Source organism: Haemorhous mexicanus, chromosome 2 (assembly GCF_027477595.1).
Source record: "Haemorhous mexicanus isolate bHaeMex1 chromosome 2, bHaeMex1.pri, whole genome shotgun sequence".
In the NCBI taxonomy this organism is placed as follows: Eukaryota; Metazoa; Chordata; class Aves; order Passeriformes; family Fringillidae; genus Haemorhous; species Haemorhous mexicanus.
In genome coordinates this window covers 112,885,423-112,912,567 of record NC_082342.1, presented here as the reverse complement: position 1 = coordinate 112,912,567, position 27,145 = coordinate 112,885,423, and the positions used below count along the sequence as shown (strand labels likewise).

Genomic DNA, 27,145 nt, shown 5'->3' with positions numbered 1-27,145 from the left:
TGTGTGTTTGTATCTCGAGGAAGAGCTGCTTCAGACAGTGAATTATATTAGTGCCTTGCTTAATAACTGACCTAAACAATTGCCCTTGACATTCTCAGCACCTCAGTGCTAATTAAACAAAATAAACAGAGACTAAACGGAAAGCAGGCAAAGTACTTATCCTTCCTCAAAGATTTAATTTGGGATCAGCAACGCCGCTGACGGGAGATAGAAGCGCGAATCGCAGGTAAGTCCACACACGAATAATGAAACGCTGAATTATTTTTTTTAAACCCTCCACTAATATCTTGTGATTTAAAGGTCACTCCAGCAGAAGAATCAAGGTCAGGCACGGCTAATCCTGCATCCGAGGCGGCCTTTCCTTTCGCTCGGTTCCTCGCTGCAGCGATGCCGCTGCGGGGCCGCGGTGCCGGCCCGGGACCCCCTCACTGCCCGGCCGCACAGGGGGCTGCGGCGAGATCGCGGGGCCGCCGGGGCAGAGCCAGCGCCTCTCCCGCTCCCGGCGCAGCCGAGGTCCCCAGGGAGGCCGGGGAGGCCGCTCGGGGGCAGCGGGAATCAATAAGAGAGGCTCCGGGCGCCGCCTGCGGCGGCAGAAAGTTCCCCAAAGTCGGCCCCGGCGGGGCGGAGCGGAGCGGAGCTGGCAGGGACCGCGCCCCCGCCCCTTCCCCGCGGAGCGCGGCCCGGCCTCCCCCGGCAGGGGCGGGCACGGGGCGGAGCCCGCCGGCCGGGCCGGGCCGGGCCGGGCGGCGCCGGAGGGCCGGGGGAGCTGCTGCACCTGATACACCGGGGCGGGAGCGCGGCAGAGGAGGGCGGGAGGGAGCGGCGCTGCCGCCGCCTGCGAACGCCTCTCGCCGCCGTTAGACAGCGCTGGTCTCGCCGCTTCTCCCTCCGCCCGCCCCTTCTGCGCGGAGCTGGGCTCTCGCTCCTGTTCCCCTCGGGGCCGGCGGCAGCGCGTCCTCCTCGTCTCCCCTGGGCCCCATGGCTTCGGCCGGCAGCGGCATGGAGGAGGTGCGCGTCTCGGTGCTGACCCCGCTGAAGCTGGTGGGGCTGGTGTGCATCTTTCTGGCGCTGTGCCTGGACCTGGGAGCTGTGCTGAGCCCCGCCTGGGTGACGGCGGACCACCAGTACTACCTGTCCCTCTGGGAGTCCTGCCGCAAGCCCGGCAACTTGGACAGCTGGCTCTGCGAGTCGACGCTGCACAGCGGTGAGATTCGGCTGCCCCCGCTGCCCCGCTCCCCTCCGACGCCACCCCTTGCTGTTTTCCCCCTCCTCGTCCGCCTCCCGTTCCCTTGGCCGCACCCCCGGCACTGAGAATTCCTTCCCCTCTCCGTGCTCTGGCTGACCCACCAGCATCCCTCGAGCTGCCTCTCCTTCACCCTAGTCTCCTTCGGGACTGTATCCCAGCCCTTCTTAGGGCCAGTCCCCCCGGACCGAAGCAGTGCCCGGGGCCGTGCCCCGCTGCCCCCGCCGGTTCCCCGCCTCGCCCCCTGCCGCCCCTGGTCCCCGCCCGGCTCCCAGCGCCGGCTGCTGATGCCGCCGGGAAGAGTCCCCTGCACCTTTGTCCGCCCGCCCGCCCTCCGCACCCCTTCCCTTCCCAAGCCTCTTCACCCGTCTCCATTCTCCTCCTTCTCCCCGTCCTCCCCCAGCCTTCCCGACCCGAATCTCGCCGGCGGTCGGGCCGGGGCGGAGGCGGCGGCGCTCCCTGCGAGCGGCGTGTGCGGGAGGGGCAGCGCCGAGCTCGGATCGTGCCCGAGGTGCGGGAGGTGTGAGGCGTCAGTGAGCGAAACGAGTCACATATGGTGTCTGGTTCCGTATGTGCCGTGGTATTGTCACAAAAGATCCTGAGTTTGAACTAGTTTTGATTATTTTTTCCGTGTAGTGGCTTCCCTGTACAGTGAGAAACTGTTTGGGATCGAGTATCTTTTGCTGCCCCTCCGCCCCCATCTGAGAAGTCTCAGGTTCTGGAAAGTTGGGGGTTGCTAAACCAAAACCGGTTGCTGCTTGTCCAGAGTGGGGACGCCTGGGCTTGGACTCTCTCCATCACGCCGGATGTGCTTGTGTGTATCTTTCTCTAGCACGTACTGATCTCCCCATCGTCTTTCACGCTCGTTTGCCTTCATGCCACACTCCCCGTTGTGATTTCTTGATGCTCGTCCGTACTTCACCTTTTTAGGTCTTCGATCACAGATTGTTGTTTTTTCGAACGTCATTTCACTATTGCTTGGAGTGCTTCAAAAACGGGTTGTGAATGATAAAAACAAGCTGCCTGTTGAATATTTTTCAGTAAATTCTTTTGTAGTGCGATAATTGTTTTGGTTTTCATGGGTGGTTTTATTTACTTTATGCCTGTTAGCAACTTCTGGAGCCCCAACAGAAACACTGACAGATGCAGCCAGCCTCCCCCCACATCGTTTTTATCCCCATTCCTGTCCACACACACACACACACACACACACACACACACACACACTTGCATTGATAAATCATCTGTTTGGGTTGCTGTGCTCTTTGGTTGGGTAAATCGTGCAGGGACAAGATGTGTGATTTGGGAGGGAAAGCAAAGGACTGGCGATATTCTTGGTGTGTTTTGTTTTCCTGTGTTCTCTGAAGTCCTTGTACAGGTTCTGGGAAATAACTGATCTCAGTTTGAGTTGGAATTACATAGGTTCCTTTGCTGCTGTTCTTGTTTTGTTTTTTTTTTTTTTTCTGTCGTCTGTAGAAATATTTGAGGGTTTAAATGTTGTTTGGAATTTTGTTTTAAATAACATATAATGAATTGTAAAGAAATGCCGGTTTCAGTCAGTTACCAGGGTATCTGCACAAAGTTTGGAGTGCTTTCTTTTCCTTCCCTGGTATAAATGGAAATTTATGTAGGAATGTCAGCTTCTACGTGTCTCCTTAGCAACGTGAATCCTTTGCCCCTTCTCCCTGTCTCCTGAAATAGTATCCCCTTGATTACAGAAAGACTTTTCAGATGGCTTGAATGAGAACCTGCTTCCAGTCCCCCCCAGCTCCACACGCTCTACTGGGCTCCCCCCTCCATCCATCTCCTGTCACGCATGCGTGTGTACACACACACACACACACACACACACACACACACACACACACACAAAAGTGGGATGGGGAGAGAAGCAGGACAGCTCATGGGAAAGCATAAAAGGACACTAATCTCTCTTGTTCCTCTCTTGGGCACCTGTCTGTCTGTGGGGATGTGGAAGATGAATGGGTGAGGACGGATAGGAATGAGATGTAGTTTTCATTGGATGCTGTGTATTGAAAATCTGGTCTGTCCTCTGCTGGTGCCTTCTTCTATCATGTGCACAAATTCCTGCCTATCCAGTTTCATTCAAGTTCCTTGAATGAGTTTTACCCATTTTCCTCAAATACTTTCTAGTCTAGTAGAGCCAAATTTCACAAGATACTGTGGAAGAAGTGAATGATTGTTTTACTTGAGGTGACTGGGATAAACCCTTCACTTTCCTTGGGCTCAGCACAGAGTACTGCATTCTGACCAGACCTGAAATATGAGAAACTGCACTGTTTTCCTCTTGCCTTTTGCTACTGTGGTACAATTGCCTTTAAAGCCAATAGGAGGGCTCCCGCAAAGTTCACCAAGTTGGATTTGGCTCATATTTGAGACCATTTTGTGTGTTGGCATTAATATTTTAAGTGCACTTTCCGCCTACATAGTGAATCCAGCGAGCAGTATTTTGCAGATAGTCGGGAGCTCCCACAGGGAAAGCTCTTTTAGCTTGATACCGGTGCAGGCAGCTTTGCAGCTAGCTGTGAGAAGCAGCAGCACACACAGGAAAAAAGCATCTTCACCCATGGTTTTAAGAGATTTACTTCATCATCTCTTGAAGGAGAGCACCTCAAGTGGCACCATCAAGGGCATGCTCATACTAGAAGCTGTTAAAGCATATTCGAGGTTTAATTAAAAACTTCTGTTGTAATTAGATGTAGGACCCCTGACTGCTGTCAGAAGGGCAACTTGGTAGTGGAGAGCAGAAGGAAATGCATAGAACATGGTTGCATTGGCTGTTGTAGCAGGGAATAATCTCATTTTTCCTGGGGCATTGCTAGTGCTTGGAGCATGTGTTCACATTCATTCTTTCACTGTTCCAATGGCTTTTTTGTAACTTGCAAGTATTGTTTGCTCACATCCTACTTTTAAACTTGTGGAAGTACTTCACAATAATTATGGTTCAAGCATGTAAAATAGTGAGTCAAATTAATTTTTTGACATCTGAAAATTACAAAATATCTCATCTTAATTTGTCTTTTTTTTTTTTTTTTTTTTTTTTTTTTGGGAGTCTTTAGGATCTGGGTAAATCTCCCACTAGCAGCAACTTCAGGACATCAAAAACAGAGTTGCCAGTGTGGAAAGCTTCATTATAAAATCTTGAAATTCAGAAATGCAGTTGTAAAGCTCTGAAGTTTCACCACCTGTCTTGGCATATAGCTGTTTTCTGTGATCAAAGCTTACCTTGGCTAATGCACAAGTTGTCTTTAGACCAACTGCATTTTAAACTTGTGTGTCTTTAAACAAATTTATTTTTTTGACCTTTTTTGACTTATTTGAAATGCATTATATCTAGTTTGTGATGGTTTATTTGCAGATTTATCAGTAGTTATATATGAATATTTATTCCTGTCACAGCATTAAAATTAAATGCATCCTGTACAAAATTGCCTGGTATATCTATACCTGCACAGGTACTTTTCTTCTTCCTGCAGATTAATAACAGTAAATTTGAATTTTTGCAATAGTCTGCAGCCACTACGGCTCTTTAAATCAAAGATACACAAATGTAATGTTGAAGAAATAAAGGGCTCCATAGAATCTCACCTGCAGTTGAAGATGGTCTATTTTGACTTAAATATGTATATATGCTATTCATAGAAAACAATGACTCCTTTGCAGCCTTTCAATTTATTGTGAAAGCAGCATATATAAAAATACCTTTGAATGGTTTTGATGAACTGCATTCATTTTGGTGAATGTGGGGTATATGGGCTTTGTTACTTTACAACCTGTGGATTTCTTTATTCAACATTCAGTTTTCTTCAAGAATATTATGCCCTTTTATAACTGCCCATGGATATTGAAAAACAAAACATCTCCAGGAAATACATGCAACAGAGTCTCTGAATGTGTATTAAACTTTGTGATGAGCAAACAATGAAGGTAAGCTTAGCCTGTAGCACAGTGCAGTAAACAACTTGAGTCTAGTTTTATGCTTGTAATTTTGTTCTAATTTGTTCTTAAAATAAAAACAGCATCAGAGGCTGTTCATTCGGTAGCACTTCAAGGGGCTTAACCTTAATTACACATTAGATGCAGATATCTGAATTGACATGCCAGAATAGTCTTGGATGGTATCTCCTTATTCAGAATCTAAGGAGCTGTTCCAAGGGGAAATTGCTAGCTCAAAAGCAGCTTCCTCATTAGAAAATCTGGATCATTGCTCAGATTTGATGTTGATGTGTATTTGTAAAGTGCTCAGCAAGGATGGTAGTTTCCTATAAAATAACAGAAGAATGAAGGTGATTTTACTTACCTGAAAAAAGTGGCCCATACAATCTGAGGAAGAATTAATAAAACATTCCTTCTGGTTTTGAATACTGTAGTCTTTCATTTTGTGTATTAACTCTAAAAATCATTCCTAGCACTGTATCTGAAGATGGATATAAAATCAAAAGCCATACTACTTCACACTCAGTGTCTAAGACTCTGAGCAGGCTGATCTGATTTTGAAGTTGAGTCTGACTTGCAGGTTGGCCCTACTTTCCATGGGGAGCTGAGCTAGGTGACTTCCAGATGCCCTTCCCAACCTAAGTTATTCTTGTCATTCTGTGATGACTGACACTCTGTTTATGCCTGATGTCTATCTGGCTTCTTCAAACTGTGCAGAATGCCTTGAATTGGCTTAACTACCCCTCAGAGCAGCCCCTGATAGGATATTTTAAGGAATGCATCTTTCTCTTACAAATGGATCCAGGGCCATGGGAGGAGCAGATCCTGTTCAGCAGTCTGGACCTTTTAGGATGGAGCAGGCTGCCATTGCAGCCACCCTTCTCCAAGCATGGAGACATGGTTAGAGCACATCTGTGATGTTTGTGTGAGTTCACCTGATCAGGGCAAGAGCACCACACACCTTATCAGTGATAATACTCTTAAAAAAAAAAAAAAAAAGACTTGTAGCTATAGTGGATTATTGCGACTGCTGTTGCTCATTGCAATTTTAAAATCAGTAATATATCCTGTTGCTTTAAGTTCTGTTTATTAAATATGATGTCCCTGGAGTTAGGGATAATGCAAGAAGTTTTAATATTTGATGAGATTTTTATATTTAGACTTGCATAGAGAGCAGCCTTGCCTCTGCTACTGATTTGTGGCCCAAGATGACCACATAAGATTCAGGGTAACAGGACAAGTGGTAAAGTCCAGCCAGCTTTATTGCTTTATGTATTTCACTTGTTCCACTTAAAGTCATCATTCTGATGGGAAATACACCTCAAACTCTTTAAAATGCTAATTGTTTTTCTCAAGGAGCTATGGAATGTGTTTTGAAAGTTTCAGAAGATTGCCATTTTTCTGGAAGAACCTTGATAACTGTGGAAAATGGTTGCTTCCAGTTCCAATGCAAAGCATAGTATTTCAGATTGCTAAAAAGTAGTAGCTTTTATAGAAGAGGTCAGAAGTACTGAGCTAACTGTGAAAAGCTTGTATAACACATCTCCCACACTTCTTTCCTAATGGCAGAGTTCTAAGAGTTCCAGGTTTTTGTGAAGTTCTCAAAGTTGTGGGTGTGTGCAGTTGTTTGAGGGTTTTTTATTATTTTTATTGAATGAATGAATTGACAATAATTAAAATGACATAGTAACAAGCTACTCTCAGAAGAATGCTGTGTATCCAATAGAGGACATGTCTGAGTACATGCTGTACTATTCTGTGAATGAATTATAGATTACATGATTTTCTGTAATGCTGTGTTTGTCTTGAAGTCCTCTGTTGGCAAAAGCAGTGTGCAATGTGTGTTGCTTATAAATGGTAAAATAAACATCTATATAATGGCACCATTTAAATTTTTTTTGAAGTTGTGCTGTGTTTAAAGGACTTGGTGATTTTAGAAATAAAGATGGGCCACAGAGCAGACATACAACATTTCTCACCCCAACCCACACCTCTGCAAAGTGTATATATTTCATATAAATAAGGAATGCAAGCTTGACTCTTCAGGAGAGGTGTGTGTCCGTGGGCAGATGAGCAAGCACCTGCTGTGTTTCAAGTTGCTCATGCATCTGCATCCCCCCCCAGGCATTTAAACCATTTTGCTGTCTTGCTGTCTCTTTCACACAGCAGTAGGATTGCTTACCATTTTTTTCAGATATAACCAAATTGTCCCCTGCACTCCCAATGGCATCTTTGGGTGGAAGATGAGGGACACTGCTTTCCATGGCAAGCTGAGCAGTGTGCATAGTGGCTGTAGTGGCTGCCTAGTTCTTCCCCCAGACTATCAAGCACGTCCTTTCCAGGCTGAGGAGGGTAGCTGGGAGGGGAGCACCTTCTGTCTGGAGCATCCTGCCAGTGGGCTGTTTGTTATGTTGCCTGGAATAGTCAACCTCTTCCTCTCTCATCTCAGTTACCTTGCTCTTGGAGAAGAGGAAAGCCACAGGAGGAGCCCAGGTGAGAGGATAGCAGCTCTGAAGGGAGCTACTAAGGCCTTTTTCCTTCAAAGGTGAGAGAACCTGAGTCTGGGCCACCATCCAGTAATGGTCAGCATTCCTGTGCATCAGGAGAAGGGAGCATCAACAGCAAAAGAGCATTGGAAGGGACCAGTTAAATAAGAGACTCTGGAGCAAGATTCAGATCTGGATTTCCTTGTACCTATTTGTTCGTGGACCTCATAAATCTCTTTGTGCCTTGGGTCTAGCAGATGGAGGAGGGCAGTTACATCCTACCCTAGCAGTCAGGAAATCCCACTGGGAAAAGGGAGCAGAGGTGTGAGGTTAGAGTGGCTCTAGAGCTGGGAAGCAAATGCCTTGCAGCTTCTGAGAAGCTCTCTAGCCCCTGGTATATTGGAGCTAAGGAGTTATCTGCCTTTCCTCCTTCACTGGTCGGCTGCCCTCGTTATCCATTAGCATTCTGCACCTCTGTAAGACTCAGGGTCTGCACAGGAAAGCTGTTTTTTTGATGTCTCTCTGCTTGTTCTCTTCTTTGACTGATTCTAAGTGACTCTTCACTTGGCATCAGGAACACTAAACCATCCTACAAGCCTCTTGTACAGTAAATGCAAAATGACTGATGCCTTACATGGGGCCTCTGAATTATCCTTAGGAGCCACTTAGGGATTTTGGCACCCAGCATAAAATGCTTAAATTTCTTTTTGGGTGTTGTCAGTGTCCTGGTGGATTGGAGCTATGGGAAAGTCTTCCTGTTAGTCCCACAGGTGTTGTGCAGCATTTGGGTTATGCAGGGCTTGTCCCACATGCTGCTCTGTGTGGATGAAGACAGATTTCTTCAGGAAAATATCATGTCCTTCTTTTTAACACATCTGCGACTTAACATAGCTGTTTCATTTGTTTAAATTTATGGCTTTTAAAAGAAAGCCTTTGTGTAAAGTGAGTTCTATCAAGGAAATTATGCTTTCAGCCAGAGCTGGCTGGTTTCTGTAGCTCTGCTTTTCAAGTGTTTGAGTGACTTGAGTAGCCACATGCACAAGTAATTTTCCTACTTCAGAAAAATCTTACTGTCAGTACATAAAATACAAAGAAAATATGAAAACCAGAGTATGCAGCAGCCAGCACTAGTAAACATACTATACTATGAGCAGAAAATATTTATTTATTGTCATTTTTGTACAAGGCTCAACTGTGAAAAGCTGTGGCTAGAGCAATTTATGGAGGTTTGGTCAGGATCTTGCCAGGAAGCACTTGTGCCTGCAGAGTGCAGAAGTGTCCATTTTGGGATCCCAAAGGACTGCGCTTGCAGGCTGGCTCTACAGGAACACAGGAGTGTGGACCCAGGAACTTACAGGCACTGGGCTTTCCTGCTTTAGCCAACATCCCCTTCACCCAGGGCAGAATTCTTCTGAGCAGTTCTTTGAAAACCATCATTCTGCCTCAGGCTGAGGCTCCAGAGGTGACCTCTGTGGAGTAATTTGATGTGAGAACTTAATGGCCCCTGCTGTTCTCAGCTTTTCCACAGAATTCAGTGGACCTTCACCTTGCACAGAGGCCTCTGCTCATGATCCTGCTGAAGAAAAAAGAAATCTCATTGATCATGCAAACAAAGCACTTTTAGGATCTAGAGTTTGCCTTTATGCTTTATATATGCACTACACTTCACAAACTTTTGTTGGCTATTTGATATCTAAGTTTGAATATGAAGCAGTTAGGAATAGCTCTAGCTATTCTATTTATTTAAGGTGATTTTCATGATACTCAGTGGGTTACATTTAATTTCTTTTGTGTGGGTGCCTTGAGTTGCTCTGCTTCACACATTTTTTCAAAATCCTTATTCTTGATTTTAAATGCCATATTGCACTTTTTTAGAGTATTTATTGTCTGAGGGCAGGTACTTGATAAATAGAAGCATTGCAATGAATCAGAAAAACTTATTTGAGTGTTGTGGTTTTGTTTCTTATCAAGATTTTGTTTTGTTTAGAAGGTCAGGCATTGCCTTCATCATGTAACAGCTGCATGCGTTTTGGTACTTCAGCCTTTATGAGAAGACTTGGTGAAGAGCTGTTGTATGGAAGAAAGGAATATTTGATTGTTTCTTAAGAAATCACTTCACATGAACTATCTGGAATAGCCCTATACACAAATGCTTCACATATTCCACAGTATGTTTTTATGCCCACCACTTCTACTTCTTTTACTTGGTAGAATACCATGTTGAAAAAGAAATATTTAATTTTGAGGTACCTTACTGAAAACATTACAGCTATACTAGCCTTTTGCATTGATCTTTCTGGTATTAAAAAAAGGACCTAGTTGTTAAAATACACATTTCAGGACTGTGATGTGATTTCTTGTTCTTTTATGGCTCTCCCTGATTTTTTCCTAGTAGTGAAGTATTATTTTGTCCAAGAATTGAGGAAATAGCACTGCTCTTAATTAAAAATCACAGCTTAAAGCCTTGAGTCATTTCTTTTGGGGAAAGAAGGGAGGAGAGTTAGAAATGTGAACAGTTGACACTGTGCCTCTGGGTCACTAAGAAACAGGCAGCATTTCCAAATAGGAAGGAGACCAAGCTGTCCCCCAGAAAGGCACTGACTGTTGTATGAGGAACTAACTGAAAAGAAACAGAACCATCATGGTTTGGTGGCTTTTTATTTTTTTTAATGAAGATGGTAATTTTAATAAATTTTTCACCAAATATGTATTGAAAATATGTCTCAAGTGCCTAGGTTCATATTTATATATGTGTGCAAAGACTGAAGCCCACATCCCCAAACTAATGGGCAGATTGTTACTGTTAAAAATACGCAAACACTGTAATCGCTGTCAGAACTGCAGTATATCTTTCTCATGGTTACAGACATTGGGATGCTTCTTGGGGATTTTCAGACCTAAAAATAGGATTCATTAAGTGAGCCCTTTCTTAATCTCTTGAGTTGCCTAATAATTGTCAAAAATGTCTTAATTCCAGTTTGGATGGGATAGGTGGCACTACTGGTGTAGTTCTTAATGTATTGCTAAAACGGTGGAACACTGAAAAAATCTAAAGTTTGTCTAAACCAATAAAGGAAATCTTATTTGGGCCTGACATTAGGTCACAGTGCTTTTAAAATTCTAAAAGTTTATCAACATTTCTGTGAGTTTTACTAGTTTTTTATTGTTACTAATATTTTGCTTAGATAATGAATGTGTAGTTTAAAAACCTGTAGTGGTGTACAGTGAAAATGACTGATGTGTACTCTTCAAGTGTAACCAACTGTGTTTTGAATGCAGAAAAGTAATAATTATCATCTATAAGGCCCCATTTTACTTCTGTTTTTTCATATTTTTAACTCTGTGAGAACAAGCAGTCTCACTGAACTGCTGAGGCCCCTGAACTTACAGCTCTTATTAGTAACTTTGTAAGATTGGTGCAAGCCTAGAAGAGGTACAAGCATATTTTGGATGCTCTAAAGTAGGTTTATGATGTTTATGTTCTGTGTTCCAGTAGCACTGTGTAACAGAACAATCTCCTGATCCCATGCTGGTGCTGTGTCCTGTAAATCACTCTTGGGTAGTCTGAGAAACACTGCAGATCTTTATTGTAGAAAAACTCTGTTTGCTCTATGTGTTTGTATTGTAGCTATCTGATTTACAGGGTGCTCTGCCTTCAGAGGTAGTAGTTCTTTTTTCTTTGGATTTTTCATTTAGTTTGTGTAACGTCCAATGGCCTAGATTTAAAAAAAAATAATAATAAAAAAAATTGATTATAAGTAGAAGACCCGTGCAGAAGATTTTGCTTTCTTAGTCCACCATAAGCTTTATTCTGTCACCAGATAAATGGCTTTTGGAATTGAAAGTTAACATTTTTCCAAGATGACAAGGAGATTTAAACATGTAGTTACTATGGCAGCCACTATAGGAAAGTTTAGTCCTGTATTCTTTGTGCACTAATGTCTGACCTTGGCAATGTTCCTCAGCCAAAGTCCCTGCAGCTCAAGGCAAAGGCTGGTAGCATTGTATGCTCCTGTGAAAGGGACTAAAATAAACAGGCAATTCCAGATGTGGCCCAGAGCACAGCATTCAGTGCCTGGTCCCCAGCTCGTAGTGAGGAGCTGTAAGAGCCTTGGTTTTGTCCTGCTGTCAGCATCACTGAGTAGGTTGTCTTACTCAAGAAATTAATTTTGTTTATCCAAGGCAGTTCTTTTTTAGTTAGGAGTGTAGGTGTCTCCCAACACTCATTTGTCCTTTTACCTCCCACATCAGTACTATAGTAAGGTAGTTTGTTTTTTTTTTAACCTTTCTAAAATCTGTATATTTGTCCTGGAAGTTAAACTGTATTCTAACCCTGCACTTATATCATCTTTGCATAATTATTATCAGTTTTTTGGTGATTTTTCCAGTGTTGTTTTGGAAAGCAATAGGATACTTAACCTTTTTTTCCATTAGCTGCTACTCAAGTGTCGTACACATTCTCTTTGCATTAGAGTTTGGCACCTGATCAATGCAAAGATAACATTTAATATTTGATTTTGTGGTGGCTTTCAAATAATTTTAGTTTCTGAGTTTTCCTGTCTCGCCCTTTGATTTATTTTATCAATTTTATGTGTCTTTTAACTTTGGTGTGATATGGATTTATGTGGCTAGTCTTTGTATCTGTGTAGTTTTCTAGTACAAGGATTCCTTTCATATTGTTCCAAAGTGATCCATTCTGTTTATTTATTTTGGGGTTTTATATCTGTAATGCACTTTGATATTGGAAAAATCCTTTCTAAATCATCTGTGCACTAACCTCTTGGTGTTTCTGAAGGGTCATATTAATATGAAAAACTACTTGCTGAAACATCTCTGTTCAATCCTAAAATCATATTTCCATCCCAGTAGTGATAGTGTAGCAGTGGGACACACAAGAAACTGGCATTAGAGATTTAGAGATTGCATGTTGATGATAGAATGAAAGATTTTCCCAGCCCTGGGGTTTAGTCCCGTAAGAAAACAAGGAGTAAAATATCTTGGAAGGTTGAGTACTTAGTAATTAAATTATTAGTAAAAGATGTGCCTGGATTTCTGACAAGAATGAAAATAAATGTGTGTTCTTGCACAAACACACCTTTAAAATCACTTCCTTTTCAAGCAATGCTTTTATAGCTCTTCTACCCACTTTCTTCCTCTAATCTCCTTTATCCTTTTTCATGTAATATGTGAGGGCTTTTTGGTGATAAGAGCTGCCAGCATTCCATTCCCAAAACCCACAGCTGCACTGTCTGTATCTTCAGCAGATTAGATTCCTCTTGAAGCTGGATCCATTGCTTGTTTAAAACAGTGCTTTTTACTCATTCTCAAAAGAGGATGTTCATTGTTGTGGTTGTTGCTGTTTTAGTAACCTTAAGATATCTAAATTTAATTTGGAAATAATAATCTCATTTTCTGTGAACTTGGACATTTTATTCTGAGTATCATGTGACTGATAGTATTTTCAAAGTAGTGAGATGCAAAGGATCCATAGGTCCTTTTCCCATGAGCTGAATTTATATAATCTTCCTTGAACTAGTAAATAGTAGTGATAAGCAGTAAATAGTGATCTGATTCTTTTTCTTGATGCCTGCTACTGGAGAGAGGAAAGGTTTTCAATACTCTTTTGGGAAAAGAGACAGCCCAAAGCCTGTGCCTTTCTAAAGTCCCACAGAAGCTCCTAAGTTAGATTGTGGATGTTGTATACATGCTTCAGGGCCATCAGCTTACAAATGGATTCTGATTTATGTGATGTAAGACTGCAAATATGTTGTTACAAACTGCATCCATTATATATCAGAATAACTAGAGAAAATACCCTGGGTCAAGTGCAGAGTTGCTTTTGAGGGAAGAAAAACTGACTCTTGAGGATAACTGATATTTTAAAATGGGCTTGAGATTTGGGTCTGCAGCTAATTATTGTTACTGCCTTTAGAAATTCTTGACTTCAGGCTATCTTTTGTGTTGAAAATATATACATATATATTTTTAAAACCTTTGAGCATCACCTCAGTTCTGTTACTGGTACTGTGAGGCCTTGGTACTTCCCAAGGGACAGGTGTGTATGATGAAGCTTTGTGCATTTCCCTTGCTGTGTCATCCTGATCAGCTCAAGCAGAGGTTTGAGTTTCACTCTCTTTTGAGAGAAAGTAACAGCAGACTGAGGGGCAGCTAACACAACACCAGCTAATACTGAGCCAGCCTCAATTTCTCATTCCAAATTGGATAAAAACCAGGGGACCAAATTACTCAGTTTTACTTGAGACAAAATCCCAACGAAGCCAACTAAGGCTTGAGTAAGCGTGGGAGGTTGTGGCACTTTGCTTCTGAGTTGCATCTGTTTTATGAAGGTGATTCACTAATTAGGGGAAAAAGAAACTCAAGGCACAGCTCTTTATTTACTCAAGCCTTGATGCAGCCTCTGTGTTCCTCATAGTCTCTTGTTTCTGTCAGGCCTGTGGGCTTGTTTTACTGAAATTGTATTATTATTTTTTTTCCCTCTTTGTTTTTTTCCCCCTAGACTGGCAGATAGCTACTCTGGCTCTGCTGCTGGGTGGTGCTGCCATTATTCTCATAGCTTTCCTGGTTGGGCTGATCTCCATCTGCGTGGGATCTCGGAGGCGGTTCTACAGACCAGTTGCAGTCATGCTCTTTGCTGCAGGTAAGCACTGGCATCATTAAAAGGATTTCTTGAGAGCAGCTGAACTTTCATGGAGGGAGATGTGTCTCGTTCTGCATACCAATTCAGAGGTGTTTGGTTACTTCTGTCTTAACTCCAGAGAGGTTTCTCAGGCTGTAAGTTCTGCACAGCATTAATCATTTTTGCAGTTACACTATTATTAGTTCATAAACAATTATTTATTTGCATTATATTTATTGTTTTATGAAGTACATGCAGCAGGGGAAACTGCAGAGGATAAATCTTAAAATACCATTTTTAATCTGTGACTTTGTGCTGCTTGATATCCCCCTTTTTATTCTTTGTGCAAAGCCATTTGTATTTTAATGTTCTCTCTTTTGCAATTTTAAAAAAGGGAAATTAATACCCAGAGGTGAACCCTGGAAGCTCTACATGTGAAAATAAATAGGATTATCTTTCAAGGTGTTTATATATGCCCCTGTGCCATAAGGAATTAATTTTGTTGTGTCATCTCACTTGGTTATTAATTTAACAAGCTGTCACAGTGTAGTCCCTGTTTGGTTTTAAAAACACAAAAATGGAACAGTTTATATAAACTATCATAAAATCTTAAAGGAGACCTAAGAATCTAAATTGTCTGTAAGACTGGTCCAGTGAGGTACACCTACAATATCAAATCATCTCCCTTTATGTATATTCTGGTGCTTTGGGGCTTTGTCAGCATGGATGTTTCAGATTCTCCTGAGACTCACCAACCATGGTTTGCCTTCATCCTGTCACTCACATCTGCATTGGAGCCAGCAGCTTAAGCCCCTTCTGATAGCCCATAATGAAGAGGATGACAGAACCTTTGGGATGTATTAAAAAAGTCACTTAGGAGGAAATGAGAGGATGAGAATGTGGAACTGGAGGGAGTTTGGGATGAAGCACAACTCTGGGAAGGCTCCTGCTGCCCCCTGCTGATAACATTCCCTTGATGGAACTGAGCCCTTCAAGATGCACTTTTATGAGCTCTAGACATATTCCTAGATTGCATTTCATTTGCTTTTTAGGAAATAAAAGCAACTTAGGATCAGATTCCCTGAGTGGAAATTGTCTGGTTTTGTTCTATGTGTTGCATTGCTTGCTTGGTTAAATGAATAAAGGTATTGGTGCCATTGTTTTAAAATTTAGTGTTAATTCTGAGGTTTATAAGGTATGCTGGGCAGCTAACTTTGAAGGAAATGGGGTTGTTTAATTTTTGTAGTGGTTTCTAGTTTGGCTTTTGGCTTCATTTCTCATGACATCGTGTGGTAACTCGGTAATTATTCAGCCATACATGCCTGTCTTGCTGTGTTGCTCATTTAGTAGTTAAGTTTATGCTAAAGAAAGAAATGGTTTTCCACAAGAAAAGATTTCCTCAAATCCTACTGTTTGTCTTCATGCGCTCTCCTCTGCATAAAATTGCTTCTAGTCTTTACTACAAAAGGTTGATGGTGAAGGGGTTTAATGCTTATGTGAATCTAAGAGGAAATTAAATTGGATTTTTAGCTTATGATGGTGTTTACATCTTCCCTTTGCCTCTGTGTGAGTGCATGTGCATTTTGAGCAGCCATAACCTGAAGCATATGGGAGGAGAGATGATGAGCCCAAGACAACCTGCCCCGGTCTTCTTCCTTATCTAGCAAATCTGAGGAGAATCCTTTCAGGATTTGACACTTACACTGTTAGAAGACATTTCCTACAGATTTTATCTTTGATGTCAGGAATTGTAAAGATGAATATGGATTATGTATCTTGAAAGAATTATGGAAAGAATCCCCCACTGAAGAGGAGAAAGTTAAGATTGTAGCAGTTTGTGCCTTATGCAGCTTTCCATGGATTCAAGCCTTCATCTGTGGATTTCACAAATCTTTCAGGATAAACACCACCCTGAACTGTGAATGTGCTGGCAAGACCAAATATTCTGTGTCACTCTGGTTGGGAGTCTATCAGCTGCCTCTGGAAAAAGGGCACAGTATGAATTGCCCAGAGACGTTTAATGATGTGTGGGTGTTGGGTAGAAAAGGTCTCTGTGTGGAAGAAAGGACAAAATGGAAAAGTTATTTCCAGGTGCTTTATAAGAGTCTAAACAGTTGGCTCCAGGCTATTTTTTTCCTTCAAGTTTTGATTATTTTTTTTTTTTTCCCCTCAGCTTCAGGTTTCAGTTAGCAACTCTGTAGGTGAGGGAGAAGATTGACTGACTAGGACTGGAAGAGATGAGAAAGAAAGGGACCAAAAACACCAAAATTCAACCTAGATGCTGAAAATAAACCATCAAGTAATGAAAAGATGTGAATGTGTCTTCCTAGAGCTGACAGTATGGATTTTAATGTTGAGAGGTAGAGGAACACCTCAGGTAGTGGAAAAATGTGGAGCAGACAGGGAGGCAGTTGCAGGAAATCTTGCATGGAGCCACCTTGACTCATGTACCTCTGTGGTCTATGGAGTCTCCAGCTCATGGACCTGCTGGGGTGTCTTAGAGCTCATGCACCAAACTGGCCCTCAAAGTGCAGCCTCACAAACTTGTCAGTGTGGGAGTTTCATGATACACTTACTGTTTGACTAAGTGCTAACCAAGTCTAACTTAGGGGCAGAAAGTGTGCTTGCTGAAAGTCCATTAAAGAAATAAAAGAAAAATTAAAGATGCTTGCCTTTTGGTGCTGTTTTAACAATTGTGGCAGTGTTAGGAAGACTATCCTGGTGACATTAGCAAGCTTTTAATGCATTTCACAAGATGCTTTTACATGTAAGATAGGGAAAACAATGGCTAAGTGAAAATATTACAGGGAAGAGAGTAATATAAAATGGTGGCATATAATAATTGGAGAGTACTTAAGGAGGTATTTTTAAATTCTGATAGAGAGAGCACAGTACAGATGGATTGCATCCTCAGTTCTGTGCTATTACCTATTTTCATAATGATGTGGAAAATAGAATGAAAGTTTACTTGTCACATTTTGCAGTGGAAGTGGAAAAATTGTGGAAACATTGAAAGCCAGAATTTGGTTTTGTGAAGTTTATGGAATGGTCTGAAAAAGTTGGACTGACTTCAATAGAATGTAGTGCAGGTTGCTACAGGGCAGCAAAAAGAGTCGTAATATCAAAGAAACACTGTTGGGGAAAATACTCTGTAGGTTATGTGCTCCAATGTTCTTTTTGAGGCAGGATGGTCACTAACAGTGACAGCTTTGTCTGGTCCAGTTTTGAAGAAATTCAGGCATGAAGATGTCACAGCCTTTCCAAGCATGTTGTCCTGGGCCCTTACTGCCCCCCTTATGATACTTTTTTCCTTGCTGATGTCCATCCTGAATCTCTGAGATTAGTGCCCACTCTCATTACTGCCAGCTTGCTTGGCACCGCAAAGAGAATTTTTTTTTTTTCTATCATTGTTGCAGCTACTTTTTCAGGTAATCTTTGAAACACCCAGCACTTATTAATGAAGTGCTTTACTCATCTGAAATGAGCAGGAGGTAGAGAACAGAAGTATAGAACTTACTAGCCAGCACCAGCATTTTCATAATTATGGATAAGTTAGAAAGCCACATCATAAGTGGGGTTTTTTTTTGACATCAAAACTTATAGTCAAACATCTGTACAAAGAAAAAAAAGGTGACTGAAATTATATTATCCTACTTTTAAAGCATTTCTTATGATTTCTGCATGTTTAATATGAGTATATATAATTGCTTCTATTTCATGTGAATGGAATAAAATCAGTTTTCCTGTTCCCATATTGCAAACATCATAGTGCTTCATAAAAACGTGCCTGCATTTGAAGTGAACAATCAAGTTTGAGACAATTAGTCTTTCCAGAACAGCATTTGAGTAGCAGATTTTTAAGATTTCCTTTTCAGCCTGTTTTTTCTAAAGGAAAAGACTTGTGCTTCTGAAGAAGGACAGTACACACTTCCCTTAGCAGGTCAGCATAGCATGGAGTTCCATTAAATTCATTAGAAACAGATCAGTAGTTGCAGGCATTGCTTTCTTTTGGGGTCATGCTGGTCATTTCTCATAACTTTGCTGACTGCTGTCTCTAGCTTACACAGCTCCCCTCCTGCTCTATAGGGAAAAACAATGACAGAAGGCAAAATCAGTGCAAAGTGATGACAGTGCTATGTAGGGTGGCTGCTCCCACCAGCACTTGCTGCCAGCACTTGCTCTGAGTTCTACAATAGCAAATCTGGATCAATAGTAGGGAAAGCTGGAACCCTCACTATGGAAATGTCAAAAAAACCCTCTTGTGTGTGTTGCTGCTTTAGCAACATGTTCCTCTTCCAAGAGAATCGCTTTTTTTTTGGTTGTGTTTTGACAAGTCCAATCTGTAGATTGAAATTAAGCATACTTCATATGTTACACTGGGGAAGGTGGAGACTTCCTTGGTTTACACTTGACACAGACACACATGGTGCAGTTTCTGCACTGACTCAGCAGAGATGCTGCATCCCCAGTGCACTAAAGAAAAACTCATATATTTCCATACATTTTCAGAAATCCTTTCTGACCTTGAATGGTCTTAAAGATGTGTCTGAAAGCTGAGCATATGTTGAGGTGCTTTTGGATGTGAAGATGCTCTCATTATACAGAACTGGAATGCATAATTTTTTCATAAGAGTAGGTGCTTTTCCCAGTGTGCCCTGCCAGAGTTTCTTGAATGTTGCAAGGTATTTTGTGAGCTGATAGACAAAAAATTATATTCAAATGGAATAACATTAAGTAACAACTCAACAACTGTAGAATTAAAATAAAAGTCTTGTGGATTTTGATATCCACATCAGAAAATCCACTGTGCAAACATTATTCAGATTGTCAGTCTCAAGTAAGGGTCCAAAGACTACTCTGTAGGCTAAGGTGGATGAGCTGAAATTTTCAGTGAGTGTTTTATAGAGTTTTATCTTTGAGGTTCTGATGAACATGGGATATGATCTCCCCATACCAGTCCTGTCCTCAGGACAGATGAGCATTTGTCTCCAGGGTGAATGAAAGATGCCAGGTGGGCAAGGGTGCGTGTGTGAGTGAATGGCCGATGTGAGTCTGTGGATCTCAGAGACAGTGCTATAGGAAGTAATGATTTTGAAGCTTTTTACTGTCTTGGATTTGACCTATTTTATTAGCTTCTTTCATCACACAGTATTTCTGACCCACCCCCTAAATTCATAATAGTTTGCCGGTTTGAAGTTTAGTGACTGATGAAATTTTATAGTTTCCTTGGTATTCTGTGCAAGAATGTCATTAATTCTGCTTACAGAACACAGTAATGAATATGAAATATGTGATTCACTGAGTCTCTACTGAGCACAAGTATATATCACCTATGACAATGAATTATTTCTAGGCTAAGTAAATTATTTGATTCTCAGCAACATTTCTTAATATGTATTCTCGCTTCTCGTTTTGACTTATTTATTATGGCAATAGAGCAAGTTTTGCTGTTATGGAAGGAGTAATGACTGCAAACTAAAATATAAAGTAGAGACAGAAAAGAATTTGGGAAATACTACTCTCACTGTTTAATTTGTGGACATTTGAAGGATCATCATTATATCACAGCAATTATATTTGTTGATCCACGAGGGAGTATGGAAGAGCTGCTCTGTTCTCTGTGAATGAAATGAAAGGTGATTTATAAAGGGCAGCACTTACCGGCTAAAAATCTCCAAAAGCATTTTAAATGTGAATTACAGTTATTTGATATTTTCTTTGTTTTAGAGAAGCAAGATAAGACTTCTTCTGACATTTGTAATTTTTTTTCTCTTTCAGTTGTTCTCCAGGTCTGCAGCTTAGTCCTTTACCCAATCAAGTTCATTGAAACGGTCAGCTTGAAAATATACCATGAATTCAACTGGGGCTATGGCCTGGCATGGGGTGCAACTATATTTTCATTTGGGGGTGCCATTCTTTATTGCCTGAACCCTAAGAACTATGAAGACTATTACTAGAATCGTTTAATGAAAAGAAAAATAAAAAAAAGGATTACCCCATCTTTTCTAGCTCACAGTTTTTTTAGAACACTTGTGGAGCACCAAACAGTCTGCTCTGTTGATAAAATAGCCTTTGCCTTTTGGGTGTGAACACTGTAACCAGCTTTTACAACTATTTAGAAGAACTGCAAACACTAGGATTGCTGAACTTATATAGGCAGATGCTGCAAGCTGCTGATACATAAACTTCATTTTTCCTGACAACAAGCAAAAGGATCTACGTGACAGCGATCATTGTGAGAAAACTAGTTGGAATGAGAATGCAATGCCAGCATCTGCTATTGCCTTCAGGGGAGCAGCTGGTATGGGCTCCATTTAGAAGTTTCCCTGTATCATAGAGGATTCAGATGTCTGATAAGCAGGCAATGGCATCTTGTACAATAGGCTGAGTTGGCCCCTTGTTACTTGCTCAAAAGTGCTCTTCCTTAAGAGCAAGTTAGTTGCAAGGTGCTGTGTTGAGGGCAGTGAATGTAACTGGTTAATGACTTGTCTAATATCTGCATTCAACAGTCTGCTGGTAGAATAATTTAAAAAAAAGAAAAACCCAAACAAGCCACCAACCCACACAGGATTTCATGAATTAGTAATCGACATCACCGTGCCAGCTGTAGCAGATTGTTGAAGGAAGTCCAAACCCAGAGACATGTGCTTCTGACTGTGTAGTTGGAAGTTGTCTCAGCTCTCAGTGTTTTGCTGGAGGGGTGAAGATAAAGGGGAATAGAAAAAGACCTGTTCTGTCCCTGAGACATCTAAAATGTGTGAATGAATTGCAGTTGTCCTGAGTAACCATTTAACTTGCAAACATTGTCATGAAAAGAATGCATATGGAACAAGCTCAGTTATATTTTTGAAAGGTATTTGTTAGTATAAATGAATATATATAATGCAAATATATATGCAGAGGGAGAGAAATGATTCATCCTAAAATTGTAATATGAGCTGTGATGCAGTGGTTAAAATACTAACTTTGTACACATTCTTGAAAGTCTTGGATTGGTACCCCCAATTTTGATTGATGTTACAAAATAAACACAACGGTTTGTCTTCTGTATATGCTCTTGTACAGACTCTGTGTATGGAAAATGCTTAAAAATTCACATCAAGTTAAGGTAGAACTGGACAGAAATAACTTCTTGCTATTCCATGTGTAATATAATGATTGCTAAAAATTCTTTTCTAAGGGTGTTGCAAATTAAAAAACTGCCATTTTTTAAAAAATCTGCTTAGGTTTTGAGTGTCCCTGATCATCAAGAATACAGCTGAGACCCCATCATGTCCATATTAAAACATTAGCACTTCAGGAGGTAATCTCTTGTTTTTAAAAACTGAGTTTCTAATGGACTTTTTGGTGATTATGTACATCTGATTACTTCTTGCTTAGTATGTTTCCCACTTAAAACATCCAGAGACTGTACTCATGAAATTAAACCCAAGATAAAATAGGGAGAACCTTCACATGAATTTAATCTGCATCACTTTTATTTTTGTTTACAATTTGCTTATTTGGATATTTTCAATTAATTATAAGCATATTTTTATACAATTGTAATCTTTAGAAATAACTATTTTTTTTAATGAAGAAATTTAAAATATATTCTATGTGGACCTCTACACAAGCAGATATCCTGGGGTTGCACATCCCCCTATACACAAACGGTTTTGCTGGTTCCACAGAAAAGTCTCCTGAATTACTGGGTGTTAAGATGGCATCTCTTGTGTTTCTGCTGGGCCACCATATCGAAGGTGCTGAGGATCTGCAATGACCACAGGCTGCCTTTAGGAGGCCACTGTGCAAGTATTGCTGGCTTGTGGAGATGATTTATAGAACTCTGGCACGCTCTGGAGTTCAGTCTTTGCTACCATGGCAGAATATTCAGAATCAGCAGTCTTTGCAGTACCAGTGGTGATTAATTAGATTAGATTGAGCAAAATGACAGCTTGACATGGAAGGGACTGCATGGCAATGCCTGGAAAACAAAAAGGATGGGAGGAAAACTTGGATCCAGTTATTTTGCAGGCACCAAGAGATCATTTGTAACTCTGCTTTATTTCCTGAGACTGACTTAAGGCAGATATTCGGTATATAGTTCACTCAGTATCTTTCTGAACAGCTGTGTAGTTCTCTTTTATTTAGCAGCATGGAGAACATTGTAGTTTGGCCTGGGAATTAGATTAGTGCAGAGAAGCCCACTGTGAGAAGATGTCTGTACCTTTCTAAGGAGATGGTGTTTTGGGGCTGGCATTGTGGCACTTTGTCTGTGCTGACAAGAAGGTACAATGCTGAACCCACATCGTAGCCACAAATTTATCAAACTGATTTTCTTTATGTAGAGTTTGAGTGAAAGCAGCTGCCAGGCCTAAGGCAGATGCAAATGAATGGTGTGTGCTCTGCAAGTCACTGGCTGTTAATATGAAGGGTGATCAAGCACAACAATTTACAAAGGTGAATGCCTAAAGACAAGGTTCTTGATTCACAGTTGAGTCAGAGATCTGATTTTCAGTCCCAACATCTGCTTTTCCTCTTGAAGGTCTTCTAGGACCCACCTCAGACTCCTCAGGACCTTTGTGTTTGGGCATTTAGTATGTGGATTTAGGTACCTACCTTTAGCTTAGGTTGCTACTGCAGTGTTTTTTTTTTCCACTTCACCATTGCAAATTTTGGCAAGTATTCTGTTTCTCAGAATGGAACTAAAGGTAAATGCAACTTTTTGCTGATTCTTGGGGTTTTTTTTAGCTGCAAAAAAGATGCAAGTCTGTGTCTTGAGTGTACGTACGACAGATTAATAATTTTATATGTTGTGCTTGTGTCATGTCACCATTATTTCAGTTGTTTGACTTTATCTCACTGGCAGAATGATTCTCTCCCACAACAAATACATTTTTTTCTTCCAAATATATATGAATAAATATATATATATATATAGCAAACTTGCAAGCAGGGCTAGTTATTTGTATTTTTTAAGCTTAAAGTGTACCGTCCGGTGCTGACAAATACCCAGCACCTCTTCTGGATTTCTTGCACAACTTCGTTTAGCTTTTGTAAATTTTAAAAACAAATATAGAGAGACCTATGTGTTTGAAATATAAATGATATATATGGATTAGCATGTAACTGTATATTATTAAACATGCAATGAACTGACTGGTAAGTGAAGTCTAATCTTATGGCTAGCAATGTAATTTATTCAGACTGTATTTTTGTACAGCGCAGTGCACACTAACCTATTGCCTCTGTGTCCTCTATAATGCCTAAAACTGTGCCTAGAAATTTCATTTATGTCTTTCAAAGAAAAGAAAAAAGATGATTAAATGCTTCATGTTGTTGATAGTATTGGTTTTTCTGCTGTTGTTCTTTATTTATTTTTGAGAAGTGTATGGTATGTTTATTAAATGAATCCATCAAAATATGGTTTGTTTTAAATGGTCATTGTTAGCAGGGAAAGACTGATTTTTTTTTAATCTAAACTTTTAAGTTTGCGGTTTTAATACCATTTCTGCATTTCACAATTTTTGTAGCTTACATAAAGTTTTATGTGAAAAAGTAACTGAAATAAAAAAGAAAATTGTTACTCTAAGAAAATGTGCCTGTTTTGCTCGGAGTAGAGGATGTATGCAGCTCAGGTGGTGTGGTTTCCTGAGGAGGAACAGGCTCCTTAGGCTAATGAATATTCCTGGTATTCAGTTAATTCCATGCTAAATGAGTCTTATCAAAATACACACAGGGAGAGAGGGAGAGATGGAGGGGTGTCATTGGCAGGTTCCTGTGTCTCACCTGGCCATAAAGCAGTAGCACAGGGTAAGATTCTCAGTGTCACAGAGCCCACAATGCCTTTATAAAGATGCAAGTATTGTAACATCAGAAAACCAAATGCTTTAAATGTAAATAGCAAGGCTGTGTGTTGAAATGGGAATCTGTACTGAGCACCTTGTTCCAGTGGGGGGATTTATTCATTATATACAGGTTTTGTTCTTGAATTTCCAATAACTAATACTTTTGTCTATTTTGATTCTGAAAGCTGTGTTACTCTTCATTGGGAAAAAGCACAGATGCTTTGAACCTGAAAGGTGGTGTTGCAAACAAGGGAAAGCATGTTTAAAGCACTAAGGACATGATACTGTGTTTTTTCTACTATTGGGCAATGTATCCACTGCATCACTGGATATCCCCCAAGTGGGGGGGCAGCAACCTGAGGCTGCCAGCAGAAACCAAGAGGAGAATGGGAGGCAAAAGCCTTGCTTGGCTTCAGCAGATGAATGCTGAGTGAGTACAGGCACAAGGATGGGTGCCCAGAGTGGAAATCAACTCATAGGAAAGGAACTCGGAGCAGGAACAAGCACGATGAGGGTGGCAAAGGATGGGAGGTGTCTGAAGCTTTGTTTTCTTCTGAAATGCATTGGGAGAAGATGTTCATGGGGAACTTTGAATCTACTGGGATTGAGGGATCAAGTCAGGGGTAATGAAAGGCATATTTATTGAAATCTGCATTAAAATTCTTGTAGCTGTGGCTTTAGGTGGCACATTACCCAAGGGTTTGACCTTGTTTTAATGCCCAAATTTTAGGTAATTTGTGTTTCTAAGTGCTGACACAAGGTCTTGCAGCCTCCTCCCTCTCTCCAATGAGAGGGGAGGTAATAATTCAGCACTTCTCTGTCAAAGCTGCTGAATAGTGCTGTAACTTAAAACACCTGCAGTGGGAGTATTGGGGCAGGCAGCTGTTTTGGGTACCTGATTGTGGTTACTTTGTGGTACCATGTGTGTTATGTCACACTAAAGGGTCTGTAAAGAAGGCAGCAGGGAGACAAGTTGTCTTTTTACCTTCTGCACTCTGGAAGGGATCTAATCCTCTGCTGAAAGGAGACTGCCCTCCCCTGCAGCCAGCCAGTTGTGGGTAAGGTTTGGTACAATGAACAAGAGGAGCACAAGTGAGTGTTAAACAGGGAGCCCACTGGCTCTGGTCAAGGTGACAGACACCTGAGAGAAGTAAGTGACCTTCCTGCCTGTGGAGCTGAGCCTCAAGGGTGACAAAGACACCAAAAGGTCTTAGTTTCAATCCCCTGAGAGGAGCTGGACAACAAAGCAGCTTTGGAGGCTTTTGTGAGCTCAAACCCTTGATGCATTCCCACTGAATGTGACTTCCTGTGGTGCTTTTGCCCTTGTGGGTGCCTTTGGTCACTGTGGACCTTGTGAGCAGCTCTCTGCACTGCACTGTGCACCACGGATAGAGCCCTGTCCTGAGGGGAGAGGTGCCCACTGTGCTGGGACACTGAAGCTGGGCAGGACATGGAGGGGTCAGGGATGCTCCTCAGTCCTGGCACAGGTGAAGATTAGATAGAGACAGCTGGGACTCCTGGTGAATGTGAAACCAGCTGGAACTGAGATAAATTGTAACGGTACTGTGAGGTACAAAAGATTTTCTGCAGCGAGAGAAGCCTTGGTATATAACAATGATGAATGGATTCATAAATGCCCTCCTCAATATGAGGAGAACTTTCTGACTCAGAGCTGCTGTGGGCTTAAAATACCTTTGTCTTCAGGTTTGTGTCAGAGGAGGCAGAATCAGAGGCATTTTCTTAAAGTTTTTTTCATTGAGAGCAAGTCAAGTTTTTTTCTCAGGAAATTTAATAATATTGGAATTATTTAAAATACTTAAATGTATTCAGGTTGTGAAACTTCATCTCTTCTAAAATAATTTCTTGGCTGGTACATCTGTTTTAGGTTTTGGTTTCTTATTTCCCTTTCTACTACTTATCTTTTTTTTACATCAATCAGAAAAAGAAAGCTGAAACGTTTGAGCCACTTGGAAGTTAAGAGAATGGGAGGGCAAGGCTGAACAGTATACTTATCTTGGAATAACAGGAGTGTGGGGGGGCTAATTTCAGCTGTATCAGCAGATAGCTCTGTAATAAAAATGTCTGGAAAAAAAGGTGAAATTAATAGCAACTGAGAAAAAAAGGCCTCTCTTTCCTAAACACACACACTTTGTTTCTATCTGTTCCCATTTCTTCCCTTGATGCTATAAGAAAAGAAGAATTCATTTCAGGATTTGTCCTGGTTATCTTTTGAAGTAAGTGTGCTTGCTGCAAAGCTGTATAACAAAGTAGTTGTTAAACTAATATCAAGAATTTCTAATGGAAATGTTTAGAATACCTCATTTCCGAGGCCTAATTGGAAACAACTTAAATTATTACATCAATAAAATTTGCTGGAGGGAAAGCCAAAAGGGATTCATGCAATGAAAGAGAAAGTTCTAGCAGGAGAAAATTATTTTCACTGTGGAACATCTGAAAAGCTTTGCAGATGTTGGATTAAAAGAAACACTGCTGAATTTTTCTGAATCTTTTCACACACGGGCATTTTAACATAAAATATCATGCAGCTCACAAAAGGAACAGGCAAAGATATTCTGAGAAGCGTAAAAGTGAACAGATTGTGCTCCATTTGTTTGAAAACAACCCTTACCTGATGGAAGTGCAGTGCTATTATACTCCCTCCCAAACGTCTTGTGATTCTAGCACAGCTTATTTTTATGGCTGTTTTTAAAGCTGTAAGAATGTGACACCATGGAGGTTTAGGCCTCAGGTTTTAAAATGCCATTTCTCTTGGGAACCAAAGACAAATTCAAACTTCCCTCAGCTCCTGCCTTCATCCTGGCAAAATAGATTTTAAGAGAAACAACTGCTTACTTTGGAAACTTAAAAAGGTTTGTTAAACCTTGACAAAAATACAACCAAAGGACTCCATAAGGAAAAATTCACAGTGCTGGGAACTGCCCTCGTGGATACCACATGGCCAGTTCATCTTCAAGATGAATGCTCAGTCTTC

At 41.1% G+C, this 27,145-nt stretch overlaps 1 protein-coding gene across 2 annotated transcripts; it reads left to right on the top strand.

Annotated features, from left to right (window-relative positions):
* The first annotated feature begins 755 nt into the window (after positions 1-755).
* Positions 756-23,653, top strand: TMEM47 (transmembrane protein 47). 2 transcript variants are annotated; one of them, XM_059839951.1, is made up of 3 exons: positions 756-1,204; positions 14,204-14,344; positions 15,045-15,400. In XM_059839951.1, exons 1-3 carry the CDS (start codon positions 979-981, stop codon positions 15,185-15,187), a joined length of 510 nt encoding a protein of 169 aa, XP_059695934.1. In that variant the 5' UTR covers positions 756-978; the 3' UTR covers positions 15,188-15,400. The 2 variants fall into 2 exon arrangements, with proteins under 2 accessions (XP_059695934.1, XP_059695933.1); XM_059839950.1 differs by lacking the exon at positions 15,045-15,400 and adding an exon at positions 20,102-23,653 and having other exon boundaries at positions 766-1,204.
* Positions 23,654-27,145: the final 3,492 nt, after the last annotated feature.